The sequence below is a fragment of the Phyllostomus hastatus genome, unplaced genomic scaffold, assembly GCF_019186645.2.
Source record: "Phyllostomus hastatus isolate PE091 unplaced genomic scaffold, TTU_PhHast_1.1 phas_contig_524, whole genome shotgun sequence".
NCBI classification, from domain to species: domain Eukaryota; kingdom Metazoa; phylum Chordata; class Mammalia; order Chiroptera; family Phyllostomidae; genus Phyllostomus; species Phyllostomus hastatus.
The window spans coordinates 4,351,258-4,366,159 of record NW_025333900.1 but is presented as its reverse complement, the minus strand read 5'-3'; the positions used below and the strand labels follow the sequence as shown (position 1 = coordinate 4,366,159).

The 14,902-nt window shown below is 41.0% G+C and overlaps 1 protein-coding gene across 3 annotated transcripts in view; it reads right to left on the bottom strand.

The window, feature by feature from the left end:
- JARID2 (jumonji and AT-rich interaction domain containing 2) overlaps window positions 1–14,902 on the bottom strand; it is a 254,412-nt gene that overhangs the window by 101,328 nt on the left and 138,182 nt on the right. Inside the window, exon 1 of one of the 3 annotated variants that reach the window (XM_045847205.1) lies at window positions 4,097–4,171. The exons of the other annotated variants lie outside the window; for them this stretch is intronic. Within the exon in view, the coding sequence (XP_045703161.1) occupies window positions 4,097–4,163 (67 nt within the window). The 5' untranslated portion in view covers window positions 4,164–4,171. Of the gene's footprint in view, window positions 1–4,096; window positions 4,172–14,902 lie in introns of those variants that run through there. 3 annotated transcript variants of the gene reach the window in all.

Sequence of the window (14,902 nt, the reverse complement as noted above, 5' to 3'; positions counted from 1 at the left end):
TAAGAATTCCTGTTCTTGGAGGCTGGAGATACAGGATCTCCCTCTTGCCTTAATGTAAAGGGCGTTGGGAAAACTGAAGCATAAATGAGTTCAAAGATTCCTTTAGCTAAAGGAACTTCAACTAAGCAAATTGATGAGAGCTGCAGATTTCAGAACACAAATGCTTACAGGTAAGTTAATTCTTTACTAAGTAGCTAAAAAAGAGGCCTAGAATATATGTACAGTCTTTATGATTTTATGGTTTAGACACAAAGAAGTTTCACTAGTGCTCCTATTAGCTATACATACATGACAATACAAAACGAAAGAAAAACCTAATGCCTCTATTTCACAAAAGCAATGCTTAAAGAAGGGTTAAAGCGAAAAGAAAAACAAGGAGACTTTGAAGCTGTCCCCAAGCTTCCAAAACATCTGGAGCACACAAGACACATATTACCGTATTAGGGAGAGTCAATGTATTTGGCTTTGTTGTAGAAGGGATGCACAAAAGGTAATTCAGTATTATAGAGCCAATGCCCGTCTGTCACCCTGTCACTGTGAGACAAGGTATCACATTACATATTAAACAGTCAAGCATCCAAAGAGAGCTTTCATTTTCAGCAGCTGTGTGTGTGTGTGTGTGTGTGTGCACGCGCGCACACGCAAAAGCGGGTGTTGGGGGATGGGAGTGACTACAGCACTGAGTTGAGAGAATTATAAAAGCAGCCCCCTTGGTTGAGGTAGAACCCTCTCTGAGGTATTCAAAATGCATAGCTTACTGCCATTACTAGTGAAAAAGAAAGCTTATTTTGAGAGAAAAATTGTATTGTTTGCTTTTTGCGTTTGGATGCCAGAGAAAATCTGGCTCAGGCCAGCTTCTCAGGTTCTATAGGAATATGGAGTTTAAACCCAACTGTACACATTCGGGTCAGCAGCTAAGGTTTTCAATCTATCCTAGAGTCCAGGGAAAAGGGTGAGAAGTGCAGATATGTAAGTGAAGCCAAGCCCAGGCTGGCCCACTGACATCCTCTCCATATCAAACTGCAGAGAGGGTTGAAAAAACAAATGACAATCATGAGGCATGATGTCACTGCACACTCATGGTCAGCGAAGCGCGAACGAAAGAGGTTTAATACCTCGGCTTATGGAAAATAATTATCCCTTTCCCTGAGGAGAACAGCCCCTGAGCAGACCCAGACTCCCCTTTGTCTACTCTCAAATCAGCTGTGGAGAGATTCCCCATTCCAACCAAGAAAATGCAGTCCAAAAAGAGCCACGGGTCAAGAGTCCCAAGATACAGGGACAACGTGGGTTTCTGTTACTTTAACACCCAGAAAGTGGATAGGAAGGAAGGAAGGCAGGCAGAGAGAGACAGACAGACAGACAGACAGACAGACAATACCATAGAAGCCCTTCACAACCACCAGAATTTCATTCGCCACAAAACCTTCTTGGGCATTCTAAATCTCCTTCACATACTCTTTTTTTTTTTTTTTTGAGAAAAAGTGTAAGATAAAAACCTGACACAGTGATAGTAACATGGAAAAGTTGAGCCACTGGATACGCAAGAAAAGCATCTGACCCTCTCCCCTTTTTTTCCCTATTTCAGAGTCAAGGAAATGGCTAAATTTGGGAGTCAAGCCGCAAGAGACGGACAGAACCCTTGAGACCAAGGGCATTTCTTCACTTTCAGGCACAAAGAAACAAGCCCAACAGACATGTCACATTTACACACAGGAAGGGCAACCAGATCACTGCTCTAAGAAAACGGCCCTATTCTAGCTGACTAAACCTCAAATGAATGAAGAACATCAAAGACAAAAGATCTTTCCTTCACAAGTCGTTACCAGGAATCACAAGAGGAGAGAAAACACCTGACAAGGAGAGGAGGCTCGAAAACAATAACCCAAAAACCACAGCTGACCTTCATCGTTCCATTAAAAAAGCACCCATGATCTCTAGGACACATTTCTAGACCAGCCAAAAAGCTACTGAAACTCTGATCATCACAATAGTGAGCAAAATGTACTCTGCATTTGGGCACAAGCTCCCTTACTTCTTTGAGGGGAAGGGCTCTTCCTCCCTCCACATTCTCTCTTTCTTCGCACTCCTTCAGCCTTAACATGACTTTTACAACAATCAGGAAAGGTAGAGTATCTTGAACAACAATGATTATTAAAACATAAACATCCACAGTGCTCTATAATGAGAAGTTGTACTTTTGCATTCAATCATCATAACTCCTCTACTGCAGGCCAGAACTCCTCTTAGGTCCACACTCATCCCCACACCTTATTAATTTTATGCTGGCAAACCAGTCAAGTGCATGCCTACCAGGCAACCCACTTGTAACTGTCCATCAAAAGCAGGAATCCTTGGAGTCCTCTAGGAAATGCAACTTGGGCTTCCACTCACTAAGTAAAAGGGTTCCACTGTACAGATGGGCCAGTACTGAACACCCCAGAGGTCGAAGACTGCCTTCCACATTTAGAAGAAAAGTGATTAAATGCAATTTGGGCTAGTGCGAAATGAGCTGCAGAACAATGGCATCACTGCAGAGCATGGTAGAGGTAAGCAGGGGGCCTTTTTCAAGAAATTCTGTTAGATAATAAAACCAACATGTTAAATATTTTATGTTTAGATAAGCTGATGTGCCAAAATCCAATTTTACAAATCATGGAATTCGCACTTCTCAAAAGAATATTTCCATATATACAGCATGTTCTCAGCTAGTGACATTCTGAAAGAGCTAGTGCTAATGTACCTTTAAGTAATTACCACGTGTTTATGTGAGCATATAATTTTTAAGCTTCATATCATCCTTACATTTACCCACACAAAGGTAAGTTACCCAAAGAAATGGGCTCTCAAATATTATTAGCAAGTCTCTACAAAGTTAAGCAAAGCTGGCTTTAACACAAATCAACAAACCCCACCAGGTTACTAGTTTGTATACTGGCCTGGGGATGACAAATGGGCACAACTCAAAATGCTTTGTGTCCTGACTGACATAATGCAAAGGTAAGTAAACAGTCACACCCTCACCTCCAAACCTCTCTGGCTGCCTTTATGCCATAAGACAAAAACAATGGACCCCATAGAAGTTCTAAGTTGTTTTGTCTTAGCATGACTGGCAAGAGCAGAAGTTTCCCTGTACCCTCATCACCTCATTCACATGCAGGCCAATGTATATCATTTTTAGAGGACTATAAGGAAGGATTAAGTGGGCTCTTCAAAGTAAAAAAAATAACAAACAAAACCTCCTACTGACAGCAAACAAGTTCAAAGAGGCCTGCCGCCTCCCAGAGCACCCTTCTTTCCCATTCTGAAATCGAATGGAAGCAGAACAGAAGGCAGGGCTCCAAGCATGTGGCCACAGAATCTGCAAAGATTTGAAGCACCTAAAATAAATGGCTCCTAATATTCATTTGTGTTTTTGTCTATTAATACAAACATGGATTAATGGACGAAATATGGGAGAAGAATCGAGAGCACTGGAATTTGAAAGCCTTAATGTCTAACCTAGAACTACTTAGTATCTATTTACATGCCTCAGTTTCCTCCATCTTTCAAGGAAAGATGTAGAGAAAGTCTGAGGGGAAATAAAAAAACCATCACACTGTTTATAAAGGAAACTAAAGCTATGGTGGGGATGAACTAATTAACTTTAAGCAAACATCTATTTTTAAAAGCTGGGAAATGATCATATACATTGGCAATGAAATAAGGGGATCAGCCATAGCTACATGACATTCAGACCCCAGACAGAAATATCTCAATTCATACAAGCCTGTCTAAAACTGCAGATTTGGCCAAAATGGTCAACAGAGCAGAATGCTTTAAGAGCGACATTAATTCTCTCTTGTAAATTTCCACAGTGCCTTTGCAGGAGCCACCATTGCCCCTAGGGAGGATACCAAAGCTAAAAGAATGTTAATATTAAGCAAATCACAACACTTTTTACATACTCATATACATAGCACCTTGCCATCCATAATGGATTTAATCAGGACCCCAGCAGGGAAACCCACAAAAGGCCTATTTCTCCAACAAAAGCCATACCAGCCTGAAACAAATCTAGAGCTATTTGGTTTTTATTTTATTTATAGGAACAGACCTTCTATTCCAGGTTCCTCAAGATAAGCCACCAAAAACTGCACCTGACAGACCCGTGGAGCAGCCATCCTCAGAGCCGGATCATTGCAGAGAGACAGAGAGGAAGGAGGACAGAGGGAGGGAGGGAGGAAGGAAGAGCTCGGAGAGGCAGGCTCCAGAGCACTTGTCAACAATCCTCCCTGTACGTAATAAGCAGGCGGCAGTGCAGATTCCGGCAGTGCAGATTCCGCTCAGCAATAGGATGGCCGAGCAGCACAGGGAGGGGGGGAGACGAGGAGAGAAGGTTATTTATGTGCAAAGGAGGGAATCTAACACCCAAGAGGAGGGGTCTGGGGTTTTTCCCCCCTTTTTGATAAACTGCCATGCAAAAAAAAAGAAAGAAAGAAAGAAAAGAGCGACTAGCTTTTCATCCTGTAATTTCCCCAACCTGCAATGCAGACAAATCCTTATTTTAGAATTTTTGACATGGGGCGGGTGGGGGGTGGGGGTGGGGGTGGCCAGGGAGTTGACACCTTTGATGGGGGCAGTCCACACTTCTGTATGCCCAGTCTGTCAGACTGTCGCCCCCACTCCATGCACACATTCCACCCCCATGGACAGTGGGGGTCCATGGCACATTTTCAATGGCATCTCTTTTTAATATCATAATCTGTGTCATTCAGCACTTGCCTTTTATTTATTTTTATTTGTTTTTTGGCTGGGAAACCTGGGCAGCTCTCCAGACAGAACTGCAGAAGTCTCTTTCCACATGCTCCTCCTCGAGCCCCCTTCCCCCTCCCTCCAACTCCAGCTGGGAGGGTGCTTCATTACTTATGTGAGGACCGCATGGGCCACAGCTGCCCTCCCCACCCCAACACATGGACAGCCCTCCCCCAGGCACATAATTTCATCTAATCTAATAAAATAGGAGCTGTTTTCCCTCATTTTTTTCTTGAGAATCTTTCACAAAACAGGCTCTGTGGCCTGGCAGCTGCGAGAAGGGTGAAAAAGGCAAGAATCCAACAAAGCTGGCCAGTTCCCTGGCCTCAGATAACTGAAGCTTGCATCTCCTTTCATATGTCACAAGCTTTTTGGTTTTTAACATCAATTCTTTTGAAGCTTTTGAACTTCAGCTGGCAATTATAATGTCCAAAACACATGTTCTGAACACCATCCCACAGTTTCCTCTTTATGCTTTTCCAGAGGGAAAAAAAGATGGTGCATCACCCTCAAAGAACCCACATGGCATTAAAAGTTTTCCTCCTAGATTCATCCAAGGGAACTGGGAATAGAATGTCCCTTACTGTTACTTTTAGTCTCTTGTTGTTGTTATTTAACCAATGAATAAGCCCCCTCTGGACTTTATGTGGGTTACTTAGACCTCACCAAAAAAACCCTGAATATGCTCAGGGTTTGCTCAGGGTATCTAGCCAACAAATCACCAGGGTGTATCTACATGCCTCGCTTCTAAACAACAAAATAGCCGAACGTAGGTGATGGCCTTCCCTAATCTCTACTTAATATCCACTACTTTAAAATCAGAATGATAGTCCTGGCCTGGTAGCTTAGTTGGTTAGAGAGTTGAGCCTATACACCAAGCTTGCAGGTTCAGTCCCCAGTCGGGGCACATACAAGAATCAACCAGTGAACGCATAAATAAGAAGAACAACTCAAGCAATCAATCTCTCTCTCATCAATAAGTAATTTTTTAAAAATCAGAATTATAGACAATCTAATACAATCCCCCACTTTATATGGGAGTAAGCTAAGCCATATGCAGGAATGGTTCTTAAACAAGATCACAGAGCCAGTTCCCTTCCTTAGACAGTCTTAACAAACTGAAGACCACTGTGAATCCTGTGGTGTTCGGGGGTAGGGACAAGTCACACACTAGAACAACCTTATGATACAACTCCCTGTGGAATATACAGTTGGAAATTCCCTCTCCTGTCTTTCCACACCTAGTGCAGGCTCCACAAAGCAAACCTTCACCTACTCTCCAGTGCCGGTATATTCCTCTCATGTTGAACAACTGTTTGGCAGATGTCCCACACAGCATAAGTCATACATAGTCAATTAAAGGGCATTTAAGAGATGACTATTTGGCTGTTTTCCTCTTCTTTCTGCTGGGACCTGTCTGTTGGTCCTTTGCTAATCAAAAGCACCCAAAAGAAAGAACTGGAAAGGAGATAAGAGGCAGACCTTTGGATGTACGGTAATTCTGAGGAAAGGTTGTTAAGAAAGGAGAAACCACAAGACATTAACAACTGGCCAGAAATGAGGCTTGAGAATCATCTATGGAAACTTATCCCCAATCATCTGACAAGAGTGTGCACTGGCAACAGAGTTTGTAGCCATCAGCCCTACTCTCCCTGACTTCACTGCTGCTTCCTCTTCCCATCGACTATAAAAGGAACAAGGTATTTAAACTGAAAAAGGTAAGACCTAACAGGATAATGGCCCCAGGCTGCTTTTACTTCCAAAACCATTACCAACATCTGATGGCTCTCAGTATTTCCTAAAATAGATGCTTAGGTAGCTAGCTCAATGTGTCCAACTCTGGCCGGTGATCAGCTGTTAAGTCAGGAAGGAGAGCTGGAAAACTATTTGCCTATGCAAGTCAGAAGGTTTTGGACTGTTTAGATAAAATGCTGGTCTACCAAAGAGGAAATGTATCAACAGTTTCAGAGAGACTAACAACACCCTCTGGGAGACACATGATAAAACTGACAGCTAGGTTCAGTTTAAGAATAGAAACACAACCCTCACTATTTAAATTCTGAAAAAAGGGGAAGTGTTATGGGTGAGACTGGCAAAGACTATTCTTTGTTCCAAGTTATTATGAGTACCACCAGCTAAACCTGAATGGTCAAGGATCGGAGCAAGTCCCAATTCTTAAAGACTTCTCAAATATTACCAACTTCAGTCTCCCCAGTTTCATTTACTTTTTACTAATAAAGAATATCTGTAGTGCTGTCTGCTATGGCTTGGTGAGATGGGCATGGTTCTGCAAACCAGAAAGTCTCTGGTTCAATTCCTAATCACAGCACACACCTGGGTTGCAGGCCGGGTCCCTGGTCAGTGGCATGCAAGAGGCAAACCAATCAATGTTACTCTTCACAGTAATGTTTCATTCTCTTTCTCCCTACCTTCTCCTCTAAAAAGATATAAATTCTTTTTTTAAAAAAAAAGGAGACCCACAGCCAAACCTATAGTCAAACCCAATTATTAAAACATTACATATGTGCTTCCCCCTTCCTACTTATTTTTTCAGTTACAGCACAAATATGTATACCTAACTAGTATATTATTTCACTGTGCTGGACTATGAACTTCACAAAAAAGGTATCACACCATGTTTAGTCATAGAGGACTTGTTTTTCCCAACTCCTCATTAGTTTACTAAGATCTACTCATGATTTTGCTTAATCTTTGCCCATTCATTTTCACTATTATTTATCATACTCTATAGTATGACTATTGCACAATCTATTTTGATTCTCTTGTTTTGAAGTGTTGCCAGCCTGCTGCTATCACAAACCATGCTGTAAACATTCTTCTGTTTGTCCCCTGGAAAGCAGGCACCAGACTTATCTGGGATACACACCTAGGAGTAAAATTATTGGAAATTCTTCAGTATACAAATGCTCAATTTTACAAGTTAATGGTAAATTGGTTTCCAAAGCAGGTATCAATTTTCACCTGTGCACCAGTAATGTATCATTGTAATCTCTAAATGTTTAAATATAAAGCTCTCCCATTACTCAAGACTCCAGAGAACAAGGCACTCCAATTGCTACTTCGGAAGAGAACAGAATTTCAGAAAGGGTATCTTATCCTAAGAAATGCTGTGCGCCAACCAAGTACATGGCTGCCATCCCACCTAATTATCACCCGAACACCAGGAAATCTGAGGGTATATTTTGCTGGTGAGAGTTTTGGAATCATGAGCCTACCTATATGTGTGTAACTCCAGCAGCCCACTGGCTGCACTTCGCCTTTTAAAAATATATGACTGGAGCAAACCCCAATCTAAGACTTAAATAAAATGTGAGAGACCAATTCATTTGCACATCTTATTCAAATCTGGATATCTAATAGTACCCTGTGTTGATTAATTAAAGAACCTGCTGCCTCATAAGCATTAAGACCGTGTTTAATACATGTATCAAATCAAGGAATTCAGTGCATATTTAGAGCTAGAACCCATCTCATAAAGGAAAGATAGGCCTTACCGAGTTGGAACAAATCTGCAGCATTCCGTATCATGCACATCTGCCTCCAAAAGCTCCAATTTCCTACCACCTATACAAGTCACTGCACACAAAGGTGGCACCTTAGCATTTGGGTTGTATGCAACTCAACAATTTCCCCTAAAAATGCTTACTATAAAGGAGGGGTAGGGGTGCAGCGGATTTCCCCGTGTGAGAGAAGGGCATGAGATTTTGGAGTCTGAGAATTTCATATAGGAAATAAAGGAATTTTAATGATCATACTGCATTAGTCATGTTTTCATAAAGATATTTGTTATTTGGGCTGCATTATATAGTACTGATCACATCACCTAGGTTGTGATAAGAAGCCAATGCAGAGAAATAATCCACTCTGCTAATATTTGACTTTCAAAATATTATTGAAGTGTGGGCACTTTACAACAGCCGTCATAATAATAATAAACATTACTTGTTAGATATTTAAATGAAAGTTAATACACTGGCAATATACCAAGAAGAATTAGGTGCACATGGAGTCTGGGTTGGACTCCTTCCAAGAGGGCTTGGTAATTCCTGAAGCACCAACAGCGCTCAACTAACTGTATAATTCATGTGGTTGGCTCTATAGCCAACTTGACTTCAAGGTCACACTGTACAATTATAAAATAATACCAATAATTACAAATACACAGTAGGGAGATCTAGGCTGGGTGACTGTATATTAACGGGTGAAACAAACTTAGTTTTTAGTCACTAATACCAATGAAATGGCACTACAATTAAACCAGAAAATTCAAATTAGGAAGCTAACAGAAAAAACAATGTTCCATCAGATTTTTTTAATTAAGGAAAAAAAAACTGGTTCACTGGGTCAGCATCTAGCACTATAAAACATAGTGGTTCACAGCACATGCCACACAATACAGACAAGGCTGCCTGGTTCTAATCGGAGTTTTACTCAACCATCTGAGGCACTCCATGCCTCAGTTTCCACATCATTCAATGGACATAAGAACAACCATGGTTGGTTTAATTAATGCTGATTATATATATAAGAGGGTCAGTAGTACATAGTAAGTGCTACCTACAGAGAATGCCTTCACAAACTTCGGTGCTAATGAATTGCCCAGAACTTTTGTTCAATGTATTCTTTTAATCATTTGATTATAAAAAGAAACCTAAGATAAATCATATTTTAGCCTTCAAAATATTTTTAAATGATTCAGGTAATACATTTGAAAAGGTAAACACAGAAATAATACCAAGTTAAAAAAGATTATCAACACTGAAATTACTCTGAAAACATGAGACATAACAACACAGTAAAATTCAATCGGAATCTCACCATTCTCATTTTAGTGACTGAAGAATAATAAACAGTGGAAAACTATGAGGGGTTATCCCCAAAACTTGGAATTTATTTATAAAAAATTGTGTATTAATTTTTACATGTTTAAACTTCAGTTACCTTCAAAGTTCTCTCCATTTGAGGCAATACTCCCATCGAGACAGTTTTTCCACTGTGCAAAAGTTTTGAACATGTTGATTTTGATGCCCTTTAGTGCTTCAGCCATTTTTTTGTTTTACCTCTTCCATGTCGGCAAAACGTTTCCCTGTGAGGACTTTTTTCATCAGAAAATTTTTTAAAAAGTCGCTCAGGACCAGATGGGGTGAATAGGAAGGGTGGGACATGGGGTTCGTGCCATTTTTGTCTAAAAACTGCTGAATACTCAACACAGTGTGGGCAGGTGCACTTGTAAATCACCCATCGTGAAAAGGGCAAACACACTGAAAGCCTCTTCAAACACATTCACCGAAGCTGAACACAGCCTCTGACACCACCACCAGCTAGTACACTGCTACAGATGGGTTCCTAGAATACTCACCTAGCAGGGAAAGCCTGTACTACAAGAAGCCCACCCTCCAGAAGATAATTCTGCATTTTTGGGGGGTCCCTCACCCCTTATGTTCAAAAAGTACTAAAATGAAGTGACTCAGGTCACTACTGAAGAGTAGTTGATCACCTTTTTAAACCTCTGCTTCTGATAAAACCCACACTCCCATAAACTGCTAATATGAAATCCAGTGTTTCACTTCTAGAAAGTAATACTAAGAAATTAATCAGAGAAACAAAGATTTATAAGCAAGGATTTCAACACAATTTAATTATTTGCTGCTTCTTTTACTGGTTTAAATCCTGTGTCTTAAAAAAAAAAAACAAAAAACAGTCTACGTTAGCTTCCTGAGTCATGCAATAGACTGGCCACTAGTGCTTTGGTTTTCAAACCTGGCTATACCTCGTGACAGACAGTCCATAAAGGTACTGGGGTAGCTGGCTTGGGTTCTTCATGTATAGCAAATGACACATTCATTCTGTCAAACCTCAGTGCCTCTGCACATGCTGTTCCCTCTTTTAGAATATTTTCTCCTCCCTCTACCTAGAAATCTCCTGTTCCTCTTTTGGTCAGCCCTCAGTGACACCCACCACCTGCTATGCAGGTGCTACTTCAATACAATACCCACAGTGACAAGCAAACACTGACATGTCATGGTCCATAGCCAAGAGGATTTAGTCTTGCTTATCATAATAACCCTCAAAACCTAGCCCATACCTAAAGAAAATGGCTGAGGCCTAATAAAACTGTTGAAAGAGTAAGTTGCTGCTTAAGGCCATTTCAGGCCTTTGTAAGCCTGAAGCACTCTACCTCAAAGACCCCATTCTACAACTTACCAAGCATTCAAAGGTTCCCCTTTTCTTCCTGGAGAGAAAAGTGTTTCCAAGAATTATCTCTGTGTTTACAAGTATTTGGCTAGAACAACCTAGGTAATTTATAATAAACTGATCTCTCAGGATTTACTGAACAAAGTTAGAAATTCTTGGGAAATACCCTCCAAATTTTCAGGTGAAATAAATTAGAATGTTCCTAAACCTGACACTCAAAAATTTCACATTATGTTTTCTAAACATTTAACCCTTTATTAATTTCAATTTTAAAGTTTTCTTTGTTTTGAAGCCAACAATTTCTTTGTCTGTAAAGTTGTTCTGTACCTTCCTCAAAGTATTTAACCTTTTATATCCTGCTTAGATATAAACTCATTTTGTTACTAACATGTTTAAATGACAAAAGACAAAATTAACTATAATTCTCCTACCTTATTTATGAAGTAAGGTCACATCACTCATGTAACTTTGTGTGCATTCTTCCTCATTTACCATACTGAGACTACTACTAAACATGAAACAATTTGTTAAAATTATTACACAGGATGTTTTTTAAATATCATTTTCAAAAACTTACAAACATGAGAAAAAGCCAAATGTTTTAAACAGCCGAGATTCTACCGTACAAAACAATTGAATTGGGTTTAAACACTTGTAAGAGTGCAGAAATCAGACCAGAGGAAACAAAACACACTAGCAATTAAAAAACAAAGCAAAACTATATTCTCTCTAGTGGCCATCTTGATAATTTTCTGAAATTACTAAATTATTCTTTATTAAATAAGTTACTTTAAATACACAGTAAAAAAAAATGCTTTTGTGGAGCTAACAAAATACCTGGGCATAAGTGAGAACAGTAGACAACAAAGACAATTCTGAAGTCAGCAATACATTGCTACACTGAAGTCAAGGATAATATGAATACCATGACATTGATGCCATAGGCAAAAGTATTCTGAAATCGTCCAAAACACTGAAAGGCATTTGAATAAAAGATTACTGTTCTTTTCACTTTGTTAGCATTGTCTATTTAAAATACCATAAGGGTAGTCACAATGTTTCTGAAATTAAGTACACTGGCTATCTAGAGAGACCTGACAAAAACAACCAAAAAAGACCGTAAGTACAAAAGAAAACCATGTCACCACTATGCTCACCCTGACTCTTGAACAAACTATCTAAAATTCTGTAGCCTCTAGTCACTAAAACTCATCAGATCAGCTAGGTATCTAGTCACAAGGAACTGGTGGCCAGTGGCTTCCATAAAAGACAACGCAGCCCTGACTGGTGTGTCTCAGTGGGTCAGACATCATCCCACAAAGTGAAAGGTCACCAGTTTGATTCCCAGTGAAGACACTTGCCTGGGTTGCGGGTGGTCCCCTGTTGGGGTGCATGTGAGAGGAAACCAATTGATGTTTCTCTCACACAACATTTCTCTCTCTCCCTTCCAACTCTCTAAAAATAAATAAATAAAATATCCTTTAAAAATAAAAGACAACACAGATATAGAACATTTCAATCACTGCAGAAAGGTCCACTTGATAAAGCCAATCTACAGATTTGTATGTATTTAATCTCAAAACTTTGCTGCCAATAGTCTCTCTTGCCTCTCTCATGTCCTCCTAGGAGCTTAGACCCAACAGGGCAAGTCAGACAGCCAGTGATTTCTTTTAAGGAAGCATGGTAAAAAGGAGAGGAGGGGCAAATGGAGCAGAAGCTGCCAAATCCCCTTCAATTCAGCAGCAGATGGTTCTCGGGGTAATCAGCCTAGCTTTTAGAAGAGCAGAGAAGGGAAAACAGAGGTTGTTGGAACATTTAAAAGCTGGGAGCTTATTAAGAAAACTAAAAACTGTAGAAAAACTTGCTCTTTGTTTGTAAAGCAATTACCCCAAAAGGTGATTTAGATCATAAATGGTTTTAGGTGACCCTGATGTAGATGGAGAGTGAAAAAGGTCAGCAACCACCAACTAAGTCTCATGAATGAAGTGCCACATGAAATTATTCTACTTACACTCACATTTTGTTACCCTCAAGGTTATAGGCAGAAAGAGGTGTATACCCACACTCAGCCTGAGTTCCTGCACACACAGGAAACCTCCAGAGAGAAAGCATCACCCTGTAGTCCTGTGTGCAGGCAGGACTGGGGGATGTGGATGGGAAAAGTTTACACACACCATAGGAAAGAAACAGTGGCCAAGGAAGACACATTTCCTCACTAAACAAAACCCAACTGGGACAGGGATGTGCCAAGTGCCTTCTTTTACATACAGAGGAAATCAGTGAAGAAAAAGAGAACTGCTCACCATGACACCCAGTTATTGATGCAATTAGAATTATAATCCAATGTATCTTTTTTCCCCCGATGCATCGAGTATTGCTTTAAATGGCTGGAATCCACGAATTTTGGGTTAATGATTCAACACTTTGCTATGTGAATGGTTATATAACATAGCCTCTACCACTTCTGAAAAGCTGCTGAAAATATGTAAGCCCTAAGAATTTTCTTTGCTTGACCCAAACCCAAAGTTTCATTGCCATACTTTTAGTCTATGGCCACTTTGTCCTTCAATCTGCCTCAGGTCTCCCTCTCCAACCAGCCAGCACACATCCATCTCCTTTCCCCTCCCATGTGCCAGCTCAGAAAGCCTTCTAGCCTTCTCCCAGGCTCCTCAGAGACTACAGAACCTAGTAGCACCCCACCTACACAAACATCACTCCTGCCCTTCCCATAGGGCAGGTTTTGCCAACATCACTGAGGACAGACCTACTGGGGGAAACTAAACAGGAATCACTTCCTTCAAGCTCAGTCAGAGCTTCTGCTCCTCAAGTCCCAGGGCACAGGGCAAACCCATTTTAATGCAGTCCAGTAGGGATGCTGTTTTATGACACAGCTATAGCTTTTATAGGACGGAGTTAGGTAATATATATCTAGAACTGCAAATAACAATTACCCTTGAATGCTAATTTTCAGCCAGGTACTAAGGACTTTAAATAAACCATCTCATTAATCCTAAAAGTATCACCTTGGAGAAAGAAATGATCACTCCACTTTCAGAGCTGCAAAACAAAAGGAGCCAAACAGAATGGCCAAATAGGGTTTGTTAGTTGTTTTCCCCTTGGTGGGATGGTGGGGCCACCCTGTCAGGGTAACAGCATGTTCCTCCCTGCCAATTTCCATCAGCAGAGTCGGAGGGCTCTGGTCTCCTGGCCCAGACCTGGCAGGGGAATGAATGCCCACCATTTCTCTCCAGTAAGCCTCTAGGTCACCTACATTCACAGCTCCAGGGCCGTGAGCTCGGACCACTGCAACTTGGCCTGCTTTTAGTTTCAGCCCGTCCTGGAACATGCAGTCTGGGTGCACATGGGTGCTTTCCTTGAGGATTTACAATATAGAGATATACTAAACTCCCTGCCTGCCTCCCCCACCCCCCAAAAAACACAGTTAATTCCTCAGACAAAAAGCACTCAAGCTTAATAATTTTTCACAAAGGGGCTAAGTAACTGGAGGAGAATGTGTGTGGAGTGGGCCAGCAGTGGTGGCCAGTATCCTCCTATCCACTACCAAGAGCAGCCACTTGATGGCAATCTTAACCTATTCCCTTGAAATTCTTCCACAGAGAAAGACCCCAGGAGGGCAGGAGCACCAAGAGTGGACTGCACAACGTGGAAGTGCTAGCAAAGGCAACTTTGCTTCCCCTGTGTGTGCAGAGGCAGGGGTGTAAAAATATGGATGAAGAAAGAAAGGCTCCATCAACATTCTCCCTTGGGCTACACTTCCATGTCCACAGACCTCACTGGGGCCAAGATGGAAGTGACCGTACAGGTTTTTCAGTCAGACAGCACAGGGAAGATGGAAATCTCTCAGGCCCCATGGCACATTCACATTGGGCTT